The 24,568-nt window shown below is 41.9% G+C and overlaps 1 protein-coding gene across 1 annotated transcript; it reads right to left on the bottom strand.

Moving 5' to 3' along the window:
• Positions 1 to 1,763: 1,763 nt before the first annotated feature.
• On the bottom strand, positions 1,764 to 7,750 carry LOC148034207 (syntaxin-125-like). The gene is made up of 2 exons (XM_087681023.1): positions 7,745 to 7,750; positions 1,764 to 2,264 (listed from the first exon to the last, which is right to left on the bottom strand). The coding sequence occupies exons 1-2, from the start codon at positions 7,748 to 7,750 to the stop codon at positions 1,764 to 1,766; spliced, it is 507 nt and encodes a 168-aa protein (XP_087537149.1).
• Positions 7,751 to 24,568: the final 16,818 nt, after the last annotated feature.

The raw sequence follows: 24,568 nt of genomic DNA, 5'->3' as shown, positions 1-24,568 counted from the left end.
ATAGAAGGAGATTATGTATACTGGCAAGCCAGTCACTCAAGCAGAAGATACTTTTGGAAGCTCATGACTCTCCTTTCTCAGGACATCCTGGCTATTCCAAGACCCTCAATGCAGTCAAGAAGAGCTACTATTGGGAGAGGCTTAAAGGTGACGTTCTCAAATATGTCATTGAGTGTTTGTCTTGTTAATGTATTAAGGCCGAACATGTCAAAATGCCAGGAAGGTTGCAACCACTTGACATTCCACAAATGAAATGGGAATTCATCAGTATGGACTTTGTTGTTGGCCTACCCCAAGTTCACGGAGGATACAACACCATTATGGTTGTGGTGGATATGCTCCCAAGGAGGATGCCACTTGGATGGATGAAAGTACTCTCAAGCAACAATGTCCCCAGTTCTTCTCGAGATGAGGACATCTCGATTCCTCCAAGGGGGAGAGAATGTAATATTTTCACTCAAAATATTAAGGAGCTTTGATCACCACACGCCGCGAAAAAAAAACTATGCAAAACCATCTCCCGTGTCGAGTAATGACGGTGGCCAAGTGGTTACTCTGCGTGCGCGATAAAAACCCCCATCTGCAAGGTGCAATCAAGGTTGGGGTTCAAAACCACAAAGCTGCGTGAGAACACCCTTATGGGAAAAAGGGGAAATTGAAAATAGTGAGAATTTGGGCAAATTTTGTTTTCTAATTATCCCTTCCCCCAGCCGATGCATGGCAGGAGGAGAGGGAGTGTGTCGGGAGTGTGAGAAGGAGTGAGTGTGGTGGAGAGCATGGGGAGAAGGGATAAGGCATGAAGCCTCCACATGGTGGAGCTTCTCTTTCCCCCCTAAGGCTATATGACCCCCCCCCCCCCTGTGGATAAAGGGAAGGGAGGATCAGACGAACAGAGAGAGGAGGCTGCTGCACTAACGATCAAAGGGGAGGAACATGACGTTTGTCATGAAGGAAAAATACAACATTAATATTTGCACCTTGGATTAATTCCAGCCTTTGTAAATTCAGCCCTAGCCTATGTGTACATCTGTGAACAGCCCTTAAGTTTGGAAAGAGGGTTAGAACAAAAGGGACTAGAGGCCAAAGGCAAGACATCTTTTGATCATTCAATAATCTTGGCTTTACCATCTTCTTGGAGTTAGCTTCTTCTTAGCCTATGAAGCACTCAGCCATGGCCGTCATGTATTCTTGAATTTCCAACCATTAATACATGATGAGGATGTCTTGGTGCAATAGACTTGTTAATTCTTTGTTGTTGCTTAGTTAATTTTCAATTTCAATTAGCTTTCATTCCATGGTTGATTGCTTTCTTACATTGGTATCAGAGCCTAGGTTCTTGGTCCCAGTTAGTCCCTCATTTTTACCTAGTTACAACTTTCTAGTTACATGGAATTTTGAGTCACAGGTACACAAGTACGGGGAGCAGTAGGGGAGTTTCCAAAGCATCTCTGGACCACAAGGACTGCATGCAGAAGCATTAATGGTAGCTTTCTTGGGAGTTTACACAACTATGGTGGCTGGAAGTATTTTGGTGAAGAGAGAGCAAAATCCCTGTCCTGTCTCATCTTCCTCCATTTCTTCACCGACTCAATGTTCTGCTTCTTCTGCTGTGCCTGCTCCTTGAGACCAGAGTATCTGCCTTCATAGAAGCTCGCCTCATAAAGGAAAGCCTTCTGGCTTTGGATGCTGATGCAAGAGCCTCTTTCGATTGTACATGTGACAGTGGACTGCATGTCGTGCATCTGCTGTTATTTCCTGCCAAGCTAGCCACGCTCCTCGAGTTTCTTGTTGTCTCTGTCGATGAAGGATGAGGCGTTCTGCACCGCGGCCTCGATATTGTTCAGTTGCTCACCTTGCGCCTCGACCAGGGCCGCCATGTCCAGGAAGATCTGATGCAGATCCATCAGATTCTTCTCAATCTCCTTCACGGTCTCGTGCCTCTCTTGGATCTCCTTGATCGTCTCAATGATTTGCCCCTCCCCTTGCTCCTGGATGGCCTTCTGCAAGAAGGTCTCGTTCTCACCGGTGTCGATCATGCGCTCAATGGTGGCATCGTCGGTCTCTTTGCCTGTGACTGTGAAATACCGTCTTGCGATGGTGTCCTTATACTGAGACATCATCTTCTCGCAAAGGGTCTGGAAATCGTCCATGATGTCCTTCGAGGTGCGACGGATGCCATTTGTGATGGACATCCTGGTGCGATCTGTGGATGATCCGGCCTCGCAACCAGCACCTCCTCCACATCCTTGTCGGAGAGCATGAAGCTTTTATGCCATTAAATTTTGGCATTCCCTCTCAAATTTCGAGATCTCTTGGACACATTGAAGCCCTCTCTATTACCTATTGCAACCTAATTCAAGTAGAGAAGGTAATCGGTCTTCATCAACCCTCATTTGGAGCATTCATGAAGTCATGGAGCTTTCATGGGATTAATGAAGCTGAAGCTTATCAAGGAAGGGATTATTCTTGAAAATTGAAGATCTCTTGGACTGATTTTAGAAGGATTATCAAGCTCAACTCACCTATGTCAAGCATTATGGATTGAAGGTCATTCCATCAACAATGCTCTTCTCCAATCAATCAAATGAGGTACTCTAATCACTCTTAATTTCTCTTTACATCCAATTGCTGATCTCATTTCCAATTGTTGAAGAGAAATAAGAGGATTAATGAAGCTTTCATTCATAGCCTAATGCATTACATGAAGCCTATAGGTTATGTCAGTCATTGTCTTTACTAAACCTCTTCAATTTACTGAAATGGCCATCTCTAAATGTCTCAAACTCTTCCATAATGAATGAGCATTACCCATCTACTTTCATTCACTGAAATCAGTAATTTCTTGAGCTTCATTACTCAATCTTTATTGCCTAACCCTGACATGAAATTGATTGCCTATTTTGCCTCTTGATCATAAGAAAATCATTACCCAATTGGTAAGTGAGAAAAGCTTTGTAAGCAGTGAGTCACTGCTGAGGTAAATACCTCTCCATTTCTCATTTACATTTCAGCCTTTTCAATTCCAATCTTGCATATCATGAAAGGGCAAATGAAAGGCAATTGTATTTCCTTCCTATTCCATGCATATCATACTGATTTTTAGAGCTAGAATTCACTTGCCATGTACATGCCCACGAGGAAAAGTGGATGCCGGGCGAGTTGGTAGGACAAAAGAGAGGTGACCCTCCCCTACCGACAAGGACTCTGAAGGGGAGCGCAACCCGGCTCGAGAGGGAACTTTGCAAACCCCTCGGGTCTCGGATCCCACGCATTTTCAAGTTTAGGTGCAGGTACAAATCTCAAAGGCACTTGAAATCAGCCTACAGCATGAGTTTATGGGCAGTGAGTTCTTGAGATATTGGCAAATGTATGGTACTCATGGATGTATTGGCAAATGTATGGTACTCATGGAAAGTATCAATGCATGAAGACATATGGCTACAGTAAAATGTATGCATCCTATGGTAAAGACACTATGGTTCAGCATTAAAGTTTGGGACAGAGTATGTATGCATACCCTCATTAAAGATTGCAGTCTACATTGAGTTAGACAGCCATTTTACTGATTACAGAGGTCATTTTTCAGTATGGGCAGATGTATGAGACTCTCCTACAGGTTTATGAAGTTGGTACATGCTTGGTATTGATGGTACAAGTCATTAATTGACTAGAACAAGGTATTCACTGCCTGCAGGAATTTTCAGACAGCAACAGAAAATCCCTTATAGAAATTTCTGTACTCATCCATTTTCTGCATTTGATAGCTCGTTGGATAGAGGACTCTTCAAGCTTCGAACAGAGCCAAAGATCTCATAATTTGGAACTCTACAAGTGAAGATAATCAAGTTTTTCTACTGCAGGAAATGCAGGACAGAAATCAACCCATTGCTAGGAATAAGAAGAGAGACCCTGTTTTGGATACTATCAATGAAGAATTGAGGGAATATCTACAGGAAAGGGGTGAACATGACACTTCTCAAGATGCCATTTACCGAATGCACTATGAGAACGAAGAGGTCGATGCAAGTTCCACCCACTCCCCTACCAATCAACCCATAGAGATGTCCCATATCTCAATGAATTCAAACAGTTTTCAACAATTGTCAAATGACATAAAGGATATGAAATCAGGCTTCGATGGTATGAGGTTGGGTATTGACAAGCTTGTAGTACTTCTTGGTGAGAAAATGTTGCCTATAGCTGGTCTTAATGTCCCACATCCTCATATGGCTGAAGAACCACCTAAACCACCTACTCCTAAGGTGGTAGGTCAATTTGAAGTTGGAGAGTCATCTAAAGCTAAGGATTTTGTTCAGCCCACTTCACTTCAGCCACAATTCCATCAACAAAAGGGTCACTTTCAGCCACATGGGCAAGATCCTCAAGAGAGAGTGCAAACAAACTCAAAGCATGATGAAGACATCCATGGGTGCAACTCTTTCTACAAGCAATTTTACCCTCAAGCAAATGTTGGTGGCTATGAGCAAGGGCATGTTAATTCAGCCCCAAACTCTTATGGGCAGCCACATGGACATGTGAATTCAGTCCCAAATGCTTGTGGACAGCCACAACATAATTTCTCTACTCAAGTGCAGCCCAATAGGCCAAGTCCCATGTCAAATCATGGTTGGAATCAGCAAAATAATGGGCAGCAACCACCTTTCAACTCACCTATGCATGGACAACCTCAAGGGTACCATGGACAACCTCCCAATGTGAGCAACACATAATTTCAGCCTCAAGGACATTATTTCCAGCCACAAAGTCATGGTATGCATTATGGACAGCAAACTCCTTATGCACAAGGGCATGGAAATAATGAATATCCTAGGCAAGGATCTTTTGGCAATTCTTTTGGGCCACAACACCATAGTGGGCAGCAGCACCATAAAGGAAAACCTCCTCAATACGAGAGAGAGTACAAGGAGAAAATAGTTATCTCAAACTTCAAGGGAGAGAACCCTTCACCCACGGAGTTGGAGGAGTGGTTTGACAAGTTAGAGATGTATTTTTCCCTTTACCCAAGGCCCGAGAATGCCAAAGTAAAATTTGCAGCCCTTCATCTAGAAGGCTATGCTCACACTTGGTGGAGATATATGGCGAGGATGGGACATGACTTCTTGTCTTGGGATCCATTGAAAAATGCTATGATTGAAGTCTTTGTTTCCCCTATTGAAAAAGAGCGGTTAGAGAAGAAGTGGTATGCACTTGAGCAATGTGGTCTCTCAGTTAGAGAGTACTCAAATCAGTTTTTGAACCTTTCGATGTATGTTCATGGGGTCTCCGATAGTGCCAAGTTGAATAAATATATATTTGGTTTGGAACCTACTCTTTCTTCCGAAGTTGGAGCCATGAATCCTACATCCCTACAAGCTGCCATTCAATTGGCTGAACGTTATGGGCAGAAATACAAGGGTTTTCAGCCAAAAATAGGGCATTCTTTTCAGCCTACGCAGTTCCCAAGGACATCAGGCCATTATGGGCATGCTAAAACTGATTTTTAGCATATTGGGAAGCCATCAAATACTTTCAGCAATACCTACAGTAAGATACCCACTTTTCCTACTGTTTTGGGGTCAAAACAAAGCAGTAATTTCAGACCTAATGCTGAAAATAGATTTGATGGAAAGAGGACTGATATAAGTGCCAAAACTTCAGCCCCTACTCAAGGCAAACATGTATCGAATGACAAGCTCAAAGATATGTATGCTAAAGGACTATGCTTCAAATGTGGAGAGAAATGGTCACCCGATCATAAGTCCAAATGCAGGCCAAAAATATAAAAATTAGCATGATCATCCAGGATGATTCCGATGTTGAATCTATTGAAGGAAGCTTGGCTCAGCTTGATGTCACAACAACTCAAGAAGAGGTGCATGAAAATGAAGAGGATGTCCATGATGAGTTCTATGATCCAATGGATGGGTTTCCTTTCGACCCGGGCGGTCATTATTTGGATGATTCATGGACTGATTTACATCCATCGCTATGTGCCATATCAAGTGATGCATGGAGTGGTTCAAGAGGGGATAATACCCTACGCCTTAAAGGTCAAATCAAGGGAAGGACCGCTCATATACTCATTGATACGGGAAGTACACATAGCTTCATTAATGCTAAGTCACTCAATGGGCTGAAATTGAATACGCATGAAATGCCTACATCACTCAAAATCCAAGTGGCAAATGGAAATTTTGAGAAGAGCAATCAATGCTGTCCAAATGTACCTATCACCTTTTTCCCATTGTGCACTACATCGGTGAGCCTAATTGCATTAGAAATGGGTCCCATTGATATAATACTTGGCTACAATTGGCTGAAATCTTTGGGCAGATTTACCATGGATCTCAACAACATGGAAATGGAGTTTAAATGGTGTGGACAACAAGTAACACTACATGGAGTTGAAAAGAAAAGAATGGAGATGATCAGCCCCAAGAAGGTTAAGAAAGAGATAAATGCAAAGGCATGTATGTTCACCATTCTTCTTTCCAAGATTGAAGAGGATCAGCCCTCTTCTCCTACCAACAATATGGACCCATGTCTTTGTAAATTGCTGAAAGAATATGATGATATTTTTCAGCCACCTACCTCTCTTCCTCCCAAAAGAGAAGTGGATCATCCCATCGACTTGCTGCCCAATACAAAGCCCATCAACAAACCACCATATCGCCTCTCCAAAGTGGAAAGAGAAGAGGTAGAACGTCAAGTCAAAGAGCTTTTGGAAATGGGTCTCATTAAGGCAAGCCAATCACCTTTTGCTTCTCCAGTCCTTCTTGTGAAGAAGAAAGATGGCTCCTTTTGAATGTGCATTGATTACCGTGATCTCAACAAGGTCACTATCAAGAATAGGTATCCAATACCTAGAATAGATGATCTCTTAGATGAATTGAAGGATGCCAAGGTGTTCTCCAAAATTGACTTGAGATCGGGATATCATCAAATACGCATGAAGGAAGGGGATGAATTTAAAACAGCCTTCAGGACGGAGAGGGGTCTTTACCAGTTTATGGTTATGCTGTTGAGAATCTGCCAATCACACCCTATGTATGCCCCTTTGTATGGAACAACTAGGCTAGGAAGGTGCAGTTCATTCTAGGAAGAGAGACAGATCCCATAGGCACAGTGATGTAGTGTGCTACCAAGCAATCCTATATAATGATGTACTTGACTATCACTTTCATATGATGATAATGCAATAGTACTTGTCTCTTTCTGTCAAGTCTCTGTGTCATTGTCAGTCCTACACAAGATTGTGTTTATGAGTTCAAGTCTCAATCTTGAAACCTAATTCACTTGTGTAACAGTTGTCTTCTTTGTCAATGTCAACATGAGTAGTATCTTCATTTTCCATCCTCCATAGCTTCCGCCTTTCCCATGCTCTAGATCCCGCACTTTTCACATGGTATCAGAGCCCAGTCGGGCATGGCATAACTCCCTTATCTGCTCTCTCAGTCCCTCTTAACCTCAGGTCAGCTCAAGTTCAACTCATGGTTCCATTTCTTACCTCTACTCTCACTGAAGCTTCCATGGCAGCCATAGCCAGCAGCACCCTGTCAACTTGAAGCTCCTGGATCTCTCTCCGTAGGTCATATCTGAACCTGCTCTCTTCTAGACATTTGTTCCTTGACTCCCAAGGCTTCTTTCTATCACTTAAGAGCTTGTCATTGGCCACTCCATAGCTCAGCATTTCTTAAATTGTCAATCACTGCCATAGCCCAAATATGTGACTTGCAGGACATACCTTCATTGGAGTCCCTGGATCTCCCAACACAAAGCATATCTCCTCTTGCTTCCTTCTAAGGAATCATTCCTCACATCAGGAGGCTTCATCCCAGCACCAACAACCATGACATTGGTCACCCTTTGCTCCAACATTGACGAAATCGCGGAAATCTGTATAAACTGCGCCTGTTCACGGTATTCTTCTCTACGCGTGCAGTACGGGCCACGATCTGGACGAGGAGATTAGAGCTTTGGTGGAGCATCACATAAGCTACATTTCCATTAAAAAAAATTTAAAAATGATCCACCATAGCTCCTGCAATGTTAGAAAAACCAGGCCCCTATCATGAAACCCTAAAATCCACCATAGCCAAAAATCTCTCAAACTAAAAAATTCTTCATTTTCTCTCTCCTGACACTCAACCCAAGCCTCTGTCACTCTGATCCACTGTGTTACTGAAGTTCCCAACAAGAAAAAGATTCAAGAAGATAAGCATCAACAAAATCAAAGCATCAAGAATCATCATCAAGTTCAACCATAGTATCTTTTGATACTACATAGTGTGTTTTCACACTGCCATTGGTTGTGTCTTCTGACACATTAAGATTTCAACTCTGTGCTAGAAAGTTTTAGAAATTTTAAGCTGATTCCATCATGGAATTGCCAAGCATGAAGTCTCTTGGGAGGTTACCTGTTATAAAGAGTAACATTACTCTTGGTGCCCATTTACATTGCATGCAAGACGTGGCTATCTTACTTGCAGAAAGACATGGAGCTGTGCACATCAAAGTTCAATCAATGAATCCATCAGAAAATTTTGAAGACATTTCCACTACCTCAAAGATGATACCTTTGCTTGAGGGGGACATGGACATGAAGATTAAAGCTGCAAGCAAAGACAAAGAAGAAGCAGACCAAACAGACAATGAAGAAGAGAAGAAGGACAAGAAGAAGATCAGCCATGAAGACCAAATGATCACATCATTCAAAGCTGAAGAACCAAAGTTGAAAGACAAGAAGATCTTCCATGCTGACAAAGAGAAATCATATGCTGAAAAAGACCACAAGGGCCTATCGGTCCTTGTCTCTCATTTTCTGTTTTAAAAGCATTGTACCTGCCTTAATGTTCCTTTCATAAGCTTGAAAAAAACTCCTCATGTAGCCTTGTACTACAGCCTCTGTACACTTTGTGAGGCCCCTGTTACAGCCTCTGGATGTCCACCATGTTTATGGTACCCACACTTAGCCTTTTCTGCGACAGCCTCTCGTGTTTTGCCATGTTTGTGGTATGCCCACACTTTGCAGGTGTTGCTCTCGCTAAAGCCTCTACACACTTTGTACTTTCAGGTTGTGATTGAGGAGGGGTGTTGAGAATCTGCCAATCACACCCTATGTATGCCCCTTTGTATGGAACAACTAGGCTAGGAAGGTGCAGTTCATTCTAGGAAGAGAGACACATCCCATAGGCACAGTGATGTAGTGTGCTACCAAGCAATCCTATATAATGATGTACTTGACTACCACTTTCATATGATGATAATGCAATAGTACTTGTCTCTTTCTGTCAAGTCTCTGTGTCATTGTCAGTCCTACACAAGATTGTGTTTATGAGTTCAAGTCTCAATCTTGAAACCTAATTCACCTGTGTAACAGTTGTCTTCTTTGTCAATGTCAACATGAGTAGTATCTTCATTATCCATCCTCCATAGCTTCCGCCTTTGCCATGCTCTAGATCCCGCATTTTTCACATATGCCTTTTGGGTTATCAAATGCTCCAGCCACATTCCAGTCTCTCATGAATAAGATACTTCAGCCATTGCTCTTTAAAACAGTTTTGGTATTCTTTATGACATTTTGATCTATAGCAAGAATAAAGAAGACCATGTGCAGCATGTAAAAGAGGTCTTTGACATATTGAGGATACACAAAATGTTTACCAAGGCCACTAAATGCTCTTTTATCACAAAGGAAGTTAAGTACTTGGGTCATATAGTGGGAGAAGATGGAATCAAAGTGGATCCTAAGAAGGTTCAGTGCGTCAAAGAATGGCCTACGCCAACCAATGCCACTTCATTAAGAGGTTTCCTTGGTTTGTCATCCTTTTACCGACGGTTTATGAAGAACTATGCTCATGTTGCAGCTCCTCTTACCGATCGGCTGAAAAAGGAGGCCTTCTTCTGGGATGAGATCGCTGACAAGAGCTTTAATGAGCTGAAGCAATTGCTTGTTTTAGCACCCATACTAGTTTGCCCTGACTTCTCCAAGACTTTTACATTTATGCAGATGCCAGTGGTAGAGGTTTGGGGGCAGTTTTGGTACAGGAGCATGGTGTCATTGCATTTGAGAGCAGAAAATTTGATGACAAAGAGAGAGGGATGCATGTTTATGAGCAGGAGATGCTTGCTATCTTACATGCAATCAAGAAATGGCACCACTACCTCTATGGGACACACTTCAAAGTCAAAAGCGATCATAGGGTCTTGAGATATTTTCTCTCACAGCCCAATCTTTCTCCCAAGCAAAAGAGATGGTTGGCCACTTTGCAATCATATGATTTTGAAATATCATACATGGCTGGCAAGGATAATGTGGTGGCTGATGCGTTATCAAGAATGTGGGCATGCAGTCTATCTACTGTGTCTACCATCTATAAGGATTGGATTGAAGACATTCAAGAGGAATATGTGCTTGATGAGCATGCTGCCCATATTTTACAGAAATTACAGCAAGGGTGTGATGCTGAATTTCCTAATTTTAAAGTGCATAATGGCCTCTTATGGTTTAAGGGTAAAGTGTACTTGATTCCCAGCAGTAAATTCAAGCTGAAGGTGCTTCAAGAGATACATTCATCGCCAATGGCTGGTCACTTGGGCCTTTTCAAGACGTTTGATAGAGTTCATCAAAGCTTCTATTGGAAAGGTCTATGGAAAGATGTTAAAGAGCATGTATCTCAGTGCTTGGAGTGTCAGCAAAATAAGGATTCCACTCTATTACCAGCCGGCTTACTTCAGCCTTTACCCATACCTACGAGCAAATGGACAGATATTTCCATGGATTTCATAACGGGATTGCCTACTACCAGTCATGGATGGAACAGTATCTATGTGGTAGTTGATAGATTGACCAAATCAGCCCACTTTATCCCAACTAAAGTCCAATATTCAGCAAGGCAAGTCGCCGAGCAATTTATGGAAGGTGTGTTCAAACTACATGGTATGCCTATGAGAATAGTATCAGACCGTGATTCAAAGTTTATGGGCAACTTCTGGAAAAGTCTATTCTCCTCTATGGGTACTTTCCTCACTCCTAGCACGGCCTATCACCCTCAGACTGATGGGCAAACAGAGAGAGTCAATCATTGGGTGGAAGTGTACCTTAGGCATTATTGTCATGACACACAAGCTTCATGGGATCGTTGGATCCACCTTGCTGAATTTTGCTATAATAACACGCATCACATGAGCATTGGGATGTCTCCGTTTGAAGCTCTTTATGGGTATAAAGTCCAACTTCCATCAGTTTTATTCCATGAAGACATCAACCCACAAGCAAAGGAAGAGTTGGACAGAATGGAGTTGCTCATGAGGCAATGCAAGGACAGCATAAGGAAAGCACAAGACGTAATGAAGGTCTATGCTGATGAGAAAAGAAGACATTTAGACTTCAAGGTTGGAGATTGGGTATTTCTCAAAGTGCCCAAGACGCATTATGCTTCATTAAAGGGTGGGAACAACAAGCTTGCTCATAGGTTTTATGGGCCATACTTGATTTTGGACAAAATTGGAGAGCTTGCTTATAAACTTCAGCTACCATCTTCCACTAGAATACATGATGTATTCCATATTTCACAGCTGAAGAAGTATGTTGGGCCCGATGTACAAGTATTGGAAGAGTTACCACCATTGGATGAGGCAGGACTGATCATATATGAACCTGAAAGCATTATTGGAAAGAGAGAGAAAGTTCTCAGAAATCGTACTCTCATTGAGTATCTTATTAAGTGGAAGAATTTGCCCATTGAAGAGTCTTCTTGGCAACCATCCACTTATGTCAGTAACTTTCCTTGGTTATTACAAGATGATATATGATGCAGTATGCAGTGACTGTGCAGAGACAACTTGCTGTATGAAATTTCTGCAGACAATAAAACTATCCTGACTTCATCAAAATTTGATTTTGATGTTATGGGGTGATGCTTGGGAGTGTATACTTCGTTTCTACACCTCATACGTCTCATTTGGACCAATATATCAAAAGTTATGGCAGTTTTAGTGAATCAGCCCTGTTTGGACAGCAGTAGCCATTTTTATCACAGTTTGGCATGCAAAAAGGTCTTCTTTTCATGGACAGTGCTTTCTTATCACTTGGAAGATGAATGGGCATGATTACTATCATCCTTGACTTGGATTTAGTCCATTACTTCTTGGTTTTGAGGACAAAACCATCTTCAGGACGGGATGGTTTGTCATGAAGGAAAAATACAACAGTAATATTTGCACCTTGGATTAATTCCAGCCTTTGTAAATTCAGCCCTAGCCTACGTGTACATGTGTGAATAGCCCTTAAGTTTGGAAAGAGGGTTAGAACAAAAGGGACTAGAGGCCAAAGGCATGACATCTTTTGATCATTCAATAATCTTGGCTTTACCATCTTCTTGGAGTTAGCTTCTTCTTAGCCTATGAAGCACTCAGCCATGGCCGTCATGTATTCTTGAATTCCCAACCATTAATACATGATGAGGATGTCTTGGTGCAATAGACTTGTTAATTCTTTGTTGTTGCTTAGTTAATTTTCAATTTCAGTTAGCTTTCATTCCATGGTTGATTGCTTTCTTACAACGTTGCTGCTGCCGCCGTGAAAATCACCACCCTACCACGCCCAGTCTGTCGTGCCACTACCATACTCCCTGCCACCATTGCCATCGATCACTACCCCTCCCCCTTCGTCATCAAAATCTCCTTCCAATCATTGGCCTCCTTTCTTCCACGTGATCCTGGGAAGCAAAAGCTTCCTAGAAGCTTCTTGGAAGCTTCTAAAGGCAAGGCCTTAAGCCTTGTGCACACAAATTGTCCCCGAGGGAAAAAATCCCAGACTCCTTAGGCCTTGTGCATACATCTCATTCCCGGGGTTCAAGATCCAAGCTTCCAAGGGCCTGATCCCGTGCAGAAGAGAAAATTCGCAGACCGTAAGTCTTCGAGACGTGCGTATAACTCGAGGGAAGCCGCTGCAACAAAAGTACGCTGCATAAACGGCCCCAAAACAGAAGGTGCAAGGCATACGCACGGAGGTCTCTTCCCCGAACATACACGTGGATATCCCCATGAGCCCTCAAGCCCAGTTTTTATGCATTTAATTCCACGTAAAAGAAATGCATTAAGCACGATAACTTTCATGGAAAGGAAGCACTTATGCATGTTTCTAATTCACCTAGCCTAGTTAAAATGCATTTGGGAAATTTGCCTACTTGAAGGATTTACTAGAATTAATGCATGACATGAAATTGGGTTATTTTCATTTCCAATGTTATGAATGCAAATTACCTATCCATTTTACAAGCTTAGTAGCATGTTGCCTTGTCGTGCATTTCAAAGTGACAAGCCTAAACGCATTGTTAAGTGCATTTTGGATTGGCCATGGAAAGAATAAAGCGTATGTTGCTTTTAGGCAATAACTTCCTTGTTGTGATGCGCATGAGGAAAAATCATTATCATCTATTAGTTGTTGTCCAAAAAATTGCATAGCATGGGATTGAAACCACGGACTTGCAAGTTGCATGCAAAAGATGCTTGGAAATGGATTAAGTCAACACTAGTCTTATTCTTGCATGGACTTCATTAACGAAGTTGTATCTAAGGGTTGCATGCTATATATTCGTCATACGGAAAATTCATTTCATCAAGAGTTGCATTTAGGAAAGGTTGCATGGCTTATCAAAGCATGAAATTCAATTGCTTGGACAAAAAGTTGTAGGCATAATTCCTTAACATAAATCCTAGTTGGTCCTATGTAAGTTATTCTCCAAATTATCGTTCATTCCGACTTTATCAAGGAAAGAGAAGGGTTATTGCAATCCTTATAGTTGCCTAAAAGTAATGAATCACATGTTGCAACTATTTACACCTTTAGAACAAGTTTAGCATCTCTAGGAAAGGATCGTCCTTGTCGCAAGACAAGTAGATCAATTTACCCAAATCACTTGTACTATTATAATAGTTAGGGTTTTGTATAGGCATAACTAGTCGATATGATAAACACCTCAAGTACTAGCTAGGGCTTGGCATGTTGGAAATGCTGTCTAATATTGCACTTGGAATACCAAGTCAAGACCCTCAAACCCAAAGGTTCTACCCACATTCACTGAATATTTGGGATTAATTGGACGCCCATGCAAACATCGATCTAGGGTTTCTACCTTAAGGACCGATTGGCCTATTGCTAAAACTCGGATTGAGTTGGAAACCCTAGGAATGGGGTTGGGTTGGGTAAGAAGACACCCTAAACCCTGCATCTTGTGTGAACCAAACTCCTTGACCAGGAAATGTCTTTCAATGGGCGAAATGATCCCAGGAATTAGGTGCCATACTTGTGCAACAAGTTGCAATGTCACATGGCCTTGTGGTTTAATCACAAGATAGATTTTCCATTCCTTGGAATGAGGTTGGCAGGTTCTAGCGTAAGTCTAACTTTCAAGAGAATGAGTAGTCATCCTACTACATCACCTTTCTTGGTCTGATTTGCCAAGAAGCTTATGTTTTGCCTAACAAGCAAGGATCAATCAAGTTAGAGTGACATGGTCGCCAGGATTTACTGTCTTAATTTAAGAAACACTAAGGTGTTGGTTAATTTGGGTTAACAGGATATAACCCTAACCCAAGGATACAAGGGTATACAAACAACAAACCCTTGGGGATCTTGCCAAGTTGCAATTGATTCCGGATTGAATGCTAGATGCATTTGGGGAGAAGGATTCACTCCTTAGCAATTGGCCAAATAAAACGACTACTGGATTGATTGTGTTTGTAAATATTTAGGAGCACTGTTTGCATTGTTTGCTCAAGAAACTAAAGATGGAAAGATAATTAATGCTTCAGGTTGAAGGCTTGAAGGGAGAGGCAGTTTCAGTTAACCCCGACTATCTGCCTGACCCTAATCAAGGGGGTTATTAGTTGTGCTGGGAACATGGACCAAACCCGCCGCGAGAGGTCTCTCCGTTGGGCGCTACTTGGAGCAGGAGGATGCTTGGGTGCCAGGGGGCTCTGGCCGTAAATCCCTTGCCTTCCGAGCCCTGCACAAGAGGCCAACGCGACTTGGGATTGGATCTCGAGGCTCGCATACTAGTCTATGGGCGGAATCTTGGATTAGTAATCCCTGTTGATTGTTGGATTGCCTTCGGGCAGATTATGGATTGCCTTCGGGCGAATTATGGGTTATATGGATGTTTTCCAAAGATAAATAAGATCAATTGATGTAAAGGAACTTGTTTGGAAATGTTTTTCTATGTCAAGTGCTAAGATTACGTGAAGGAACTGGTGGCTAATTGGTTAATTAAGAAAGTTGTTTTTGCGTGTCCAACTAAATGTGGTAGGTAATTAGACAACTAAAACAACCCTGAGGAAAGTGCAGTGGATGTGGCCATGGGTCCGTCCTACGAATGGATGGTCCCAGTTGGACGAGAACTTTTTCAAGCGAAATGGACAGCAAGGAACTATTCTTGAAGGAAATGAATAGCAGGCAACACTGACCTAGAGTTCAGGTTACTGGAATCCCGATTTATGCTGTTTTAGGAAAACGGAATGGGACTATGCCTTATGGGCAGAGAGGTCGAGCTTTGCATCCCTCTCGTTTTCCATTCTCCTTGAACCAAGTGCAACATGAATCCGCTTCGTCCCTAACGTTTCTGTGTAAAGTAGTTCGCTTGGGGTTCTCGACGCTAACTGTCATTCTAGGAGTTTGACCACTAGGAAAACCCTGATTCAGGTTGGTCCTAAGTGGGAATGGCCGGAATACTTCCGCTACTACATGGCAGACTCGGGAAGACCTAGATCACAAACCCCGTAATATTCCATGGGAGTGCAGGGCGGAGCTTTCTAAACCCTCTTTCTGATGGGCTGCTAAGACGTGTCCTACGAGCAAACATGTGGACACGTTACAAAACAACAACCTCGCCCTCCTTCACTCTCTCCCTCCCTCTCCCTCTCCCTCTCTTTCTCTCTTTCCCTATTATGTTTAATGTTTTCTCCCTCTCTCTCTCTCTCTCTCTCGTTCTTTCTTTCCTTTTCTCTCTTCCTCTCCCTCCCTCACCCTCTCCTCTTTCTCTCTTTTCCTATTATGTTTAATGTTTTTTCTCTCTCCTCTCTCTCTCTCATTTCCTTTTCTCTCTTCCTCTCCCTCTCTCATTTCCTCTCCCTCTCCCTTTCTTTCTCTCTTTCCATATTATGTTTAATGTTTTTTCATTCCTCTCCCTCCCTCCCTCTCTCCCTCTCTTTCTCTCTTTCCCTATTATGTTTAATGTTTCCCTCTCTTTCCTCCCTCTCTTTCTCTCTTTCCCTATTATGTTTAACGTTTTTTCTCTCTCCTCTCCCTCTCTCATTTTCTTTTCTCTCATCCTCTCCCTCCCTCACCCTCTCTCTCTCTCTTTCTCCCTCTCTTTCTCTCTTTCCTTATTATGTTTAATGTTTTTTCTCTCTTCCTCTCCCTCTCTCATTTCCTTTTCTCTCTTCCTCTCCCTCTCTCATTTCCTCTCTCTCCCTCTCCCTTTCCCTCTCTTTCTATCTTTCCCTATTATGTTTAATGTTTCCCTCTCTTTTCTCTCTCTCCCTCTCCCTCTCCCTCTCTCATTTCTTCTCCCTCCCTCTCCCTCTCCCTCTCCCTCTCTTTCTCTCTTCCCCTATTATGTTTAATGTTTCCCTCTCTTCCTCTCCCTCCCTCTCCCTCTCTCTCTCCCTCTTCCTCTCCCTCCCTCTGTCATTTCCTCTCCCCCTCCCTCTCCCTCTCTTTCTCTCTAATTTTCTCTCCCTCTCTCAATACTCATGAATTTCAACAAAAACAAGTAAAAGACAAAGAGAAAACACAAAAACAAAGCAAGAAGGAACAATGCAGTCACGGTAAAGGCTCGAAGAAGGGTTCTGCAGCTCCTCTTCGCCCTTCGTACACTTCCTCCTCTTCTTCCGAATGGTGGCGGAGGCAATGAGAAGCTTTCCTTCTCCCTCTTTCTCTCTTTTTCTCCCTCTCCCTCTCAAATGCAAGATGTTTGCTCTCCCTTTCGCGGTCTCTTTCGTGTATGCACGCAAAATAACGCACTCGGATTTCGGCCCGCTTTTTTTTGTCTGAGTACCATCGCTATTAGCAATGCCACTATTTTGTATCGGAAACCACCGTCGCTATTAGCAATGCCACTATTTTGTATCGGAAACCACCGTCGCTATACCTCCATATCCTTATACTGATCTTAGAACAAAGAACATTAAAAAAACTCAATCTACTAATCATAATAGATTACTCCATTTTGTATTGGGGGTGGGGGAGAGAGAGTGTGTGTGTGTGTTTGTGTTAGTGCAACACACACTGAACCAATCCAACATTTAGAAAACCAAAGGGAAACATAACATTGTTTACAACATAACATTGCAACAATAAGCGCAAAAAATGAAAACAACACAATTTTCATCATTCACATTGTTAAAATAAACTTGTATCCTTTGAAATGCATTGTGTAGTCCATCTATGGATTCCCTACAATGAATATAAAATTATTTCATCAATTACTTTGTTTAAAAAATGTCCAAAACTAAAGAATTGCCAAAAATATATCCATGATAATGACATATCATAACAAATATGACACTAAACATTCAACATTAAACCTTACTAACAAAACACAAACTCATACATCAATGCTAGTATTATGTTTAAAAAACTTAATTAATCTATTTGATAATCAGCCCCTAACATTAAACCTTAATAATAATCTACCTCTTTAAATGTAAGTACAATTGTTATTATTAAGCATTTTTTATCTTTCTTATTTTTAAATTGTATTTATACTTCACATTTACAACCAATAATGGTATTTATATTATACAATCAACCTTGAAAAACTTGTTATGTTTGTTAAAAACATATCGTGAAAGTGCTACTTTGAAGTTTCAAATGGATTTTAACTTGTCATGTAGGCTCAAAAATATTTTATTTGAGTGTGGACTTTTTCTCCTAAAATGAAAATGTAAGACCTTACACTATAGTATTTTAAGAGAAAGAAAGTGTTATGCAAATTTACATATCTTGAAATTTTAAATTTTACTAAGTAGAAGCTTGAGAGAGAGAGAGAGAGAGACATAGAGAGAGAGAGAGAGAGAGAGAGAGAGAGAATCAAATGGCCCTCGTGTATCTTGTAATCAGAAAAAAGAGAGAGAGAGAGAGAGAAAGAGAAAACCTCTTCACATGATGGCTTTGTGTCATCATGTATCTTGTAATCCAGTAATCTTGTATTTTTTTCGTAATTAATACAATTACATTTTATGAAAAAAAAAGAGAGAGAATCAAACATAGCACTCACTTCAAGATTAGAGTCTGATCAACTCTTTTAGAAGGTTACAATGCTTTCACTTCTAGTGAGCATTGTACCATATGTTTCAAAGCATTTATGTATATCATTAAGTGAGATAAAAGAAATATAAATGCATGTTAATTATTGTTCTAAGCTGCATGGGATCTTATGAACATCATGGCAATGACTTTGCATTAGGTTCATGGAATATATTTCATAAATAGCATATATTAACATTGAATAAATAGGTAGTGTGTGGAGTTAATTGTGTGTGGAGCTAATTGTGTGTAGAGTGTGATGGACTCTGGTGGCCACATGGTAGAGCATGCAATCTCATGCTTTACCACATGGCCATTGCAGTCCTCAACACACACACACACACACACACACGCACACACAACAATAATGTCTTTTTCTTAAACTAATGCACTATATTATTCTTTCTCTCTCTCTATCTCTCTACCTTAGGGGGTTTTGTGCAATGAGCTTTTTGGTTGTCTACTCACACTCTAGCAAATCTTGGGCCTACGCCTTCCCTTATCTATGTTCACACTTTGATTTCTCCTTGTTAGCACTACCAAGGTAAGTTTGAGACGTCCCTTCTAGTTTGATCTAACTTGTAAGAGATGGAAAATAAGGTGTATAGGGACAGATATAAAAGGTGAAGGTACTAATCATTTTGTATGCAGTTTTGACATAATACAACTCTCCTTCATCTTCTCTCTTTCTCAGCTTTCATGGATACCCTTTCTCTCTTTTTGTCTTTCTCTCTTCTTTTCTACTCTCTCTCTCTCTCTCTCTCTCTCTCTCTCTCTCTCTCTCTCTCTTTCTACACTCTTCTTCTCTCTCTTTTGTAGTCTTCTCTCTCCTCTTTCTCTTTCTCTAGTCCTCTCCTTGATAAGTGGTATTAGAACTCCTTAAGTTCTTGATCCAATTAGTCATATTTCATTTAGTTCTCTCTTTTAATTCACATGAATCCAACTTTTAGGTACACAAGTACAGTTATGGACAAGGAGCAACAATGAAGCATCCATAGACCAAAAGGATAGTAGACCTAGAGCATTAATGGAGTCTTCGATCAAGTTTGTGTGGTTGGAAGGCTAATTCCTAGATTGGATTTCTACCCTAGAAATCTCAATAGCCAGGGGCTCAAAGCATGACTTGCAAGGGGCTACTACAAGAGCTACATCTATAAGGTTGTCCTACAACATCACATCTACACAAACTACTTTAGGTTGTTTGTATAGATCAGCAAGAATGGAGCAAACTTCTAGTATCTACTCAAGGGTAGCATCAAATACATGCCACTAGGGAGAGTTTTAGGGAAGAGAAACATGATGCCTATGAGCAATGGCATAAATCACACTAGGAGCGACCACATTACTGGGGAAACTCACACACAGGGTGAAACACAAGCTGTCATTTACCATGTTCCAAGCCTCTTGACAAAAATCTTGCACCGCATTTAGGCCAAGAAGGTTGAGATAGCCGAGAAGAAGCTTGTGAGGGTGTTCCATGGAGGAGATCAGCCCATTCTTCCATCCATCTTCTCCGAAAGATCAGAGGCACCAAACAAACTAGTGTCTATAATAGCCAAGAGCTTCTCCTTGCTTGCGTCTGGATCAGGCTCGACATGAGCATGAGTGTAAATTCCATTCTTGCAGGATGCTTATCAACACCTGCATTACACAATCATTACAATAATATAATCATCAACACAACAGGAGACTTTGAGTGCAGTTGGGATGTATAAGCATGCAAACACTCGACATAATCTTCTTGCACCATGTTGATTGAGTTGCTCTTCCCCATTAAAGCTAGTTTGGCCTACATTGATGGTTTTCCTTACAACAAAAGAGGCAAAACCTCTTGCATAATGTCAATCAAGTCATAATGCAATTTGGCTTGCTTTGAGTGCTTTCTTTGCAATAGAAGAAGCAACAGCTGTGGGCCTATGGATCCTCTATCCTTTTGAAATATCCATGAAAGGAGTTCCTCTACCTTGTCAATCTATGGTGCAATGATATCTTCTTTACATCAATCCATGGTGTAATGTTTAGAAACTAGAATAATCCATTCACTAGCACCCAATATCATATCTCCCTTCATAGATATCACCATTCAAAATAATAGTTGAGCATGGTGTGGGGTCAGGCTCTCATTAGTAAGGTGTCATAGACTTAGCAGCATATAATAGATGATAAAAAGCAAGTGATTCATTTGGGTCATGCAGCTACTATGAGCCGATTTGTGCAGACTCTTGCACTTTCACAAAAAACTTGTGGTGTCAAGCTAGCCCTCCATGGCCTTTGGCTTGTTAAATTCTCTTCTACAATTTCGGCATTATCTCTGATCCCTAACTCAAGTTTTTCTTTTGAAGGGGTATCCACCAGATTCCATAGCTCAACAAAGGAAACCCCCAAACCTTGAACCTTCTGAAGCCTTTGCTTCCTTTCAAGTTGCAATCATTGAATGGTTAACTTTAAGCCATCTAAAGTGTCTTCAATAATGCTCTTGGAATGGCCTTTGGCCAAGCTCAAAGGTTGAGGTTGCTGGCTCTCTAGTTGTGAGAAGTCAATCTCACAACCAACTTTCAAATGTACAGGGGGCTGCAGGCCTTGGGACCACCAACCTTTCAATGGCTAGAATAGAGGTAGGTGGTTCATGATTTATTGGTGATGTTTGCTGGGTCTTCGATTGTAAGGAAGAGTCTGAAAACCAGCCTTTTAATGTATAGGGTTCATTTGGTCATAAGCAAAGCAATCAACGATCATCTTGTTATTTGCAAATCAACTAGTTCAAAATTTTACATCCAATGTCAATGGAAACTAATAAGTTTTTGCATCATCCTAATTTAAATAATGCTAGAGGCTTTGAATGGTGCCTTACGCTCCTCCCCCTATCCAGTATGTCCCATTGGTCAGTCGGAATTACTCTTCCCTTCTCACTTTTGAGCCTCTCATGAAGGCAGGACTCACGACTTTCATGGCTGCCTCCTTTCCATTGCTTCCAGAGGATCCCTCCATGTGTGATGAGTTCCTGGCCTCCTACAGCAAGAAGTCAGGACTGGTCCAGGGTACTTCCGTGACTTTGACACCTCGAGGCCTAGTGAAGGCTCTGTCTCTTCCCTACAAAGGTGAACCCTTTGTTACAACTCGCCAGCTTTTCTCTAACGACGAGATTTTGAAGCTGTTACAAAAACATACAAGCTTATTGAATAGTTTTTGAGAGTTTGGAATGGTTTGAGTATGAGTTATGAGGTTTTGATAACCTTCTATGACCTTCTGTAGATCTTCTGTCTCTGCTCTGTCTCTGTACTGTAGCTGTTCTGGTAGTGTACTGTGGCTATTTTATAGACCTTATGTAGGTGTTCTGTAGAGAGGGAGAGAGGGAGAAAGAGAGGAGAATGAGTGAGAAAACACTAGGGGGTGGAGAAAAACAAAGAGAAGGTTTTTCTTGAGAATGAGGTGCATTGAGGGAGAATGATAGGAAATGAGAGATGGAGAAGAAGAAATGAGAAGGAAGAGAGAACGAGAGAGAGAGAGAGAGAGAAAGAAAGAAAGAAAGAAAGTTATATTAACGTCTTCTAAAGACCAAAACTGGCCTATGAGACAAACTGTGATACAACTGATGAGGTCCAGCTATCCAAAATAAAAGTGCTGAATGAAAAGCTAAAAACTGGAAACTGAAAATACGGTGCTGTGAATGTGATAAGTGTCGTGTATGTGTATGTGCGTATGTAGCTCTAGTACTCCAGATAATGGCTACAAAAGGGAAACAAATGTCAGCTGTGATAGGGAAACAACTGTCGGCTGTGATAAAGTGGTGCGATGTGTATATGTAATAGATGCAGGGAGATATACTATCCTGGGATGTAGTAGCAGTCGTCAAAGTCGCTAATAACAGGTGATCCCTCCTGGATGCAGGATGTGGTACATCGGCGGTGGAGAAAGAGCAAACTGGAGATCTGAGATCCAATGTGTCAAGTGTCGTCGGATCTCAGTCTGCTATCGATGTAGATCAAGAATCCTCCGGATCTCCTGTCGGTGTGGCTGTGGGGTCCGAAACCCACGGATCCTCGTGCGGCGTCGGGTACACTGGTCCTCAGCCTGCTGTAGTGTGAGCCCGGAGGTCTGGCTGGAGGCTGGTACAGTAGCTCTCACTCTGTCTGTCTGAAAGAACTGTGTAATAGTCGTCTGGGTGGGCCCCTCTCTGACTGGGACTCGCTGTATGCTCTGCTCTCTGATGTGCCATGCCTCTCCCAGAAAACGGCCAAATGATCTCTGATCCATATCAGTCATACATCCCTGAAGTGAGCTGCTCAATGTGTATCTAGATCTCAACTCTGAGTATGCCGGGCATCTGAGAACAAAATGCTCCTCACTCTCCACCTCTGATCTGCAAAGGGGGCATATCCTCTCCTCCCGTGGGATGCCACTGGCTCTGCCACTCTCAATCATAAGCTGATGTGATGATACCCTGAGCTGTCCAATAAGAACTCTCAATCGATGTGGCATATAGATCTGCATATATCTCAGAATCTCTATGAATCCCTACTCTGATATGCTCAAGAACTGTGTATAATAATGTGCCATCTTCAATGGCAGTGGCTGTGCAGGGCTGACCCATGTCCTCTGTATATAAATATGCCATATCTCCTGTCTGATGACTCTGTTCCTCTCAGAGAGAGAGAGGGTGTAAGTGGGAGCCTGAGTATCATATAAAAGAGGTGGGAGTCTATCAATGTCCAGCCCATATCTATCAAACCAAGCTCTAGTCTGTGCATACCATATGTGGTATCCCCCGCTCGAGCCATCTCCTGAGATGCCATATATGCTCTGTATGCAATGCGATCTCTGTCCATATCTTGAAATCTGTGTAGGAAGCAGGCCGTCTAAAATAATGCCTCGACTAGCATGGGCGGTATGGCAAGCTCTGCTCACACAATGTCATGTGGGACTGAGGCCTTGCTGCGAATCAATCTAGATATCATGATCACCTGAGGTCTCTCCATCAATGTCTATACATAATCGGCAAGGCCTGGCCCCCATATAGCTGCTCATACATCAGTGCTGGAGTGACTAGAGTATCAAAGAGCCACCCCTTGGTGCGGGGCTCCTGGAAATGTACCTGATGACACTGTCGCTCCATAAGAGCCAATGCTGAGTATACTCTAGTGAGGCGGTCACGAGCTGCCTGTGTCATCGAGAAAATCCCTGAAGCTGCTGTAAAGGTGACTCCCAAATATACATATGATCCAGTGACCTCAATATTCCCTCCTGCTGCCATGAAAATACTATGTCTGCGTATCTGAGCTGATGTATGGAATATAAGAACCTTGGTTTTACCAAGGTTCACTGTCATGCCTCTCTGTATGCAAAAATCATCCAATGCTAATAAATGCTGCTGTAATCCCTGAGCTGAATCTGAGATCAACACAATGTCATCTGCATATAGTAAGATATGAACTGTGGCTCCACTGAGATCTATACCTCCATCGGCTCGCTGTTGAATAAACTCTGCTATCTCATCAATGTATAGCCCAAATAGAGCCGGTGAGAGTGGGCATCCTTGTTTCACACCAATGGTGCTCACAAGGGGATCTGATATACCTCCCGGACATCTGACTCTGCCAGTAACCCGCTCATATAGTGCATAAATACCCCACATCATGTCAGAGAGAGAGAGAGAGAGAGAGAGTAAACATGAAAGATAACAAAAAAATGGGAAAGAGAGAGAGAGAGAGAGAGGGAAGGAGAGAGGAGAATGAGTGAGAAAACATAAGGGGGTGGAGAGAAACAAAGAGAGGGGCAACAAAGAAAGAGAGAGAGAGAGAGAAAAGAAAGATAGGAAATGAGAGAGGGAGAAGAAAAGAAAGAGAGAACGAGAGAGAGAGAGAATAAACAAGAAAGATAACAAAGAAATGGGAAAAGAGAGAGAGAGAGAGAGAGAGGGAGGGAGAGGAGAATGAGAAAACATAAGGGGGTGGAGAGAAACAAAGAGAGGGGCAACAAAGAAAGAGAGAGAGAGAAAGAAAGAGAAAGGGGAGAGAACATAAAATGAAGAGCGCAAAGAAAGGTGCAAAGAAAGGGGGAGAAACATCAAAAGGGGGAGAAAACCAAGACTTTAGTTGACGTTAATTTTGTTGAGTTACAAGAGAAGAAATCCCTTCTAAAACAAATTAAGAAAGAAAAAGAGAATGAGAACAAAAACAAATTATTTGTCATAATGTAGAAAAAATAGAAAATGATGAAGGTCATGATGTTCAAGATCGCGAGGTGTATCTTAATCAGTGT

Source organism: Lygodium microphyllum, chromosome 7 (genome assembly GCF_053477565.2).
Source record: "Lygodium microphyllum isolate KBCC chromosome 7, Lygodium_microphyllum_v1.1.10, whole genome shotgun sequence".
Lineage (NCBI taxonomy): Eukaryota > Viridiplantae > Streptophyta > Polypodiopsida > Schizaeales > Lygodiaceae > Lygodium > Lygodium microphyllum.
This window is presented reverse-complemented; position numbering and strand designations above follow the sequence as displayed.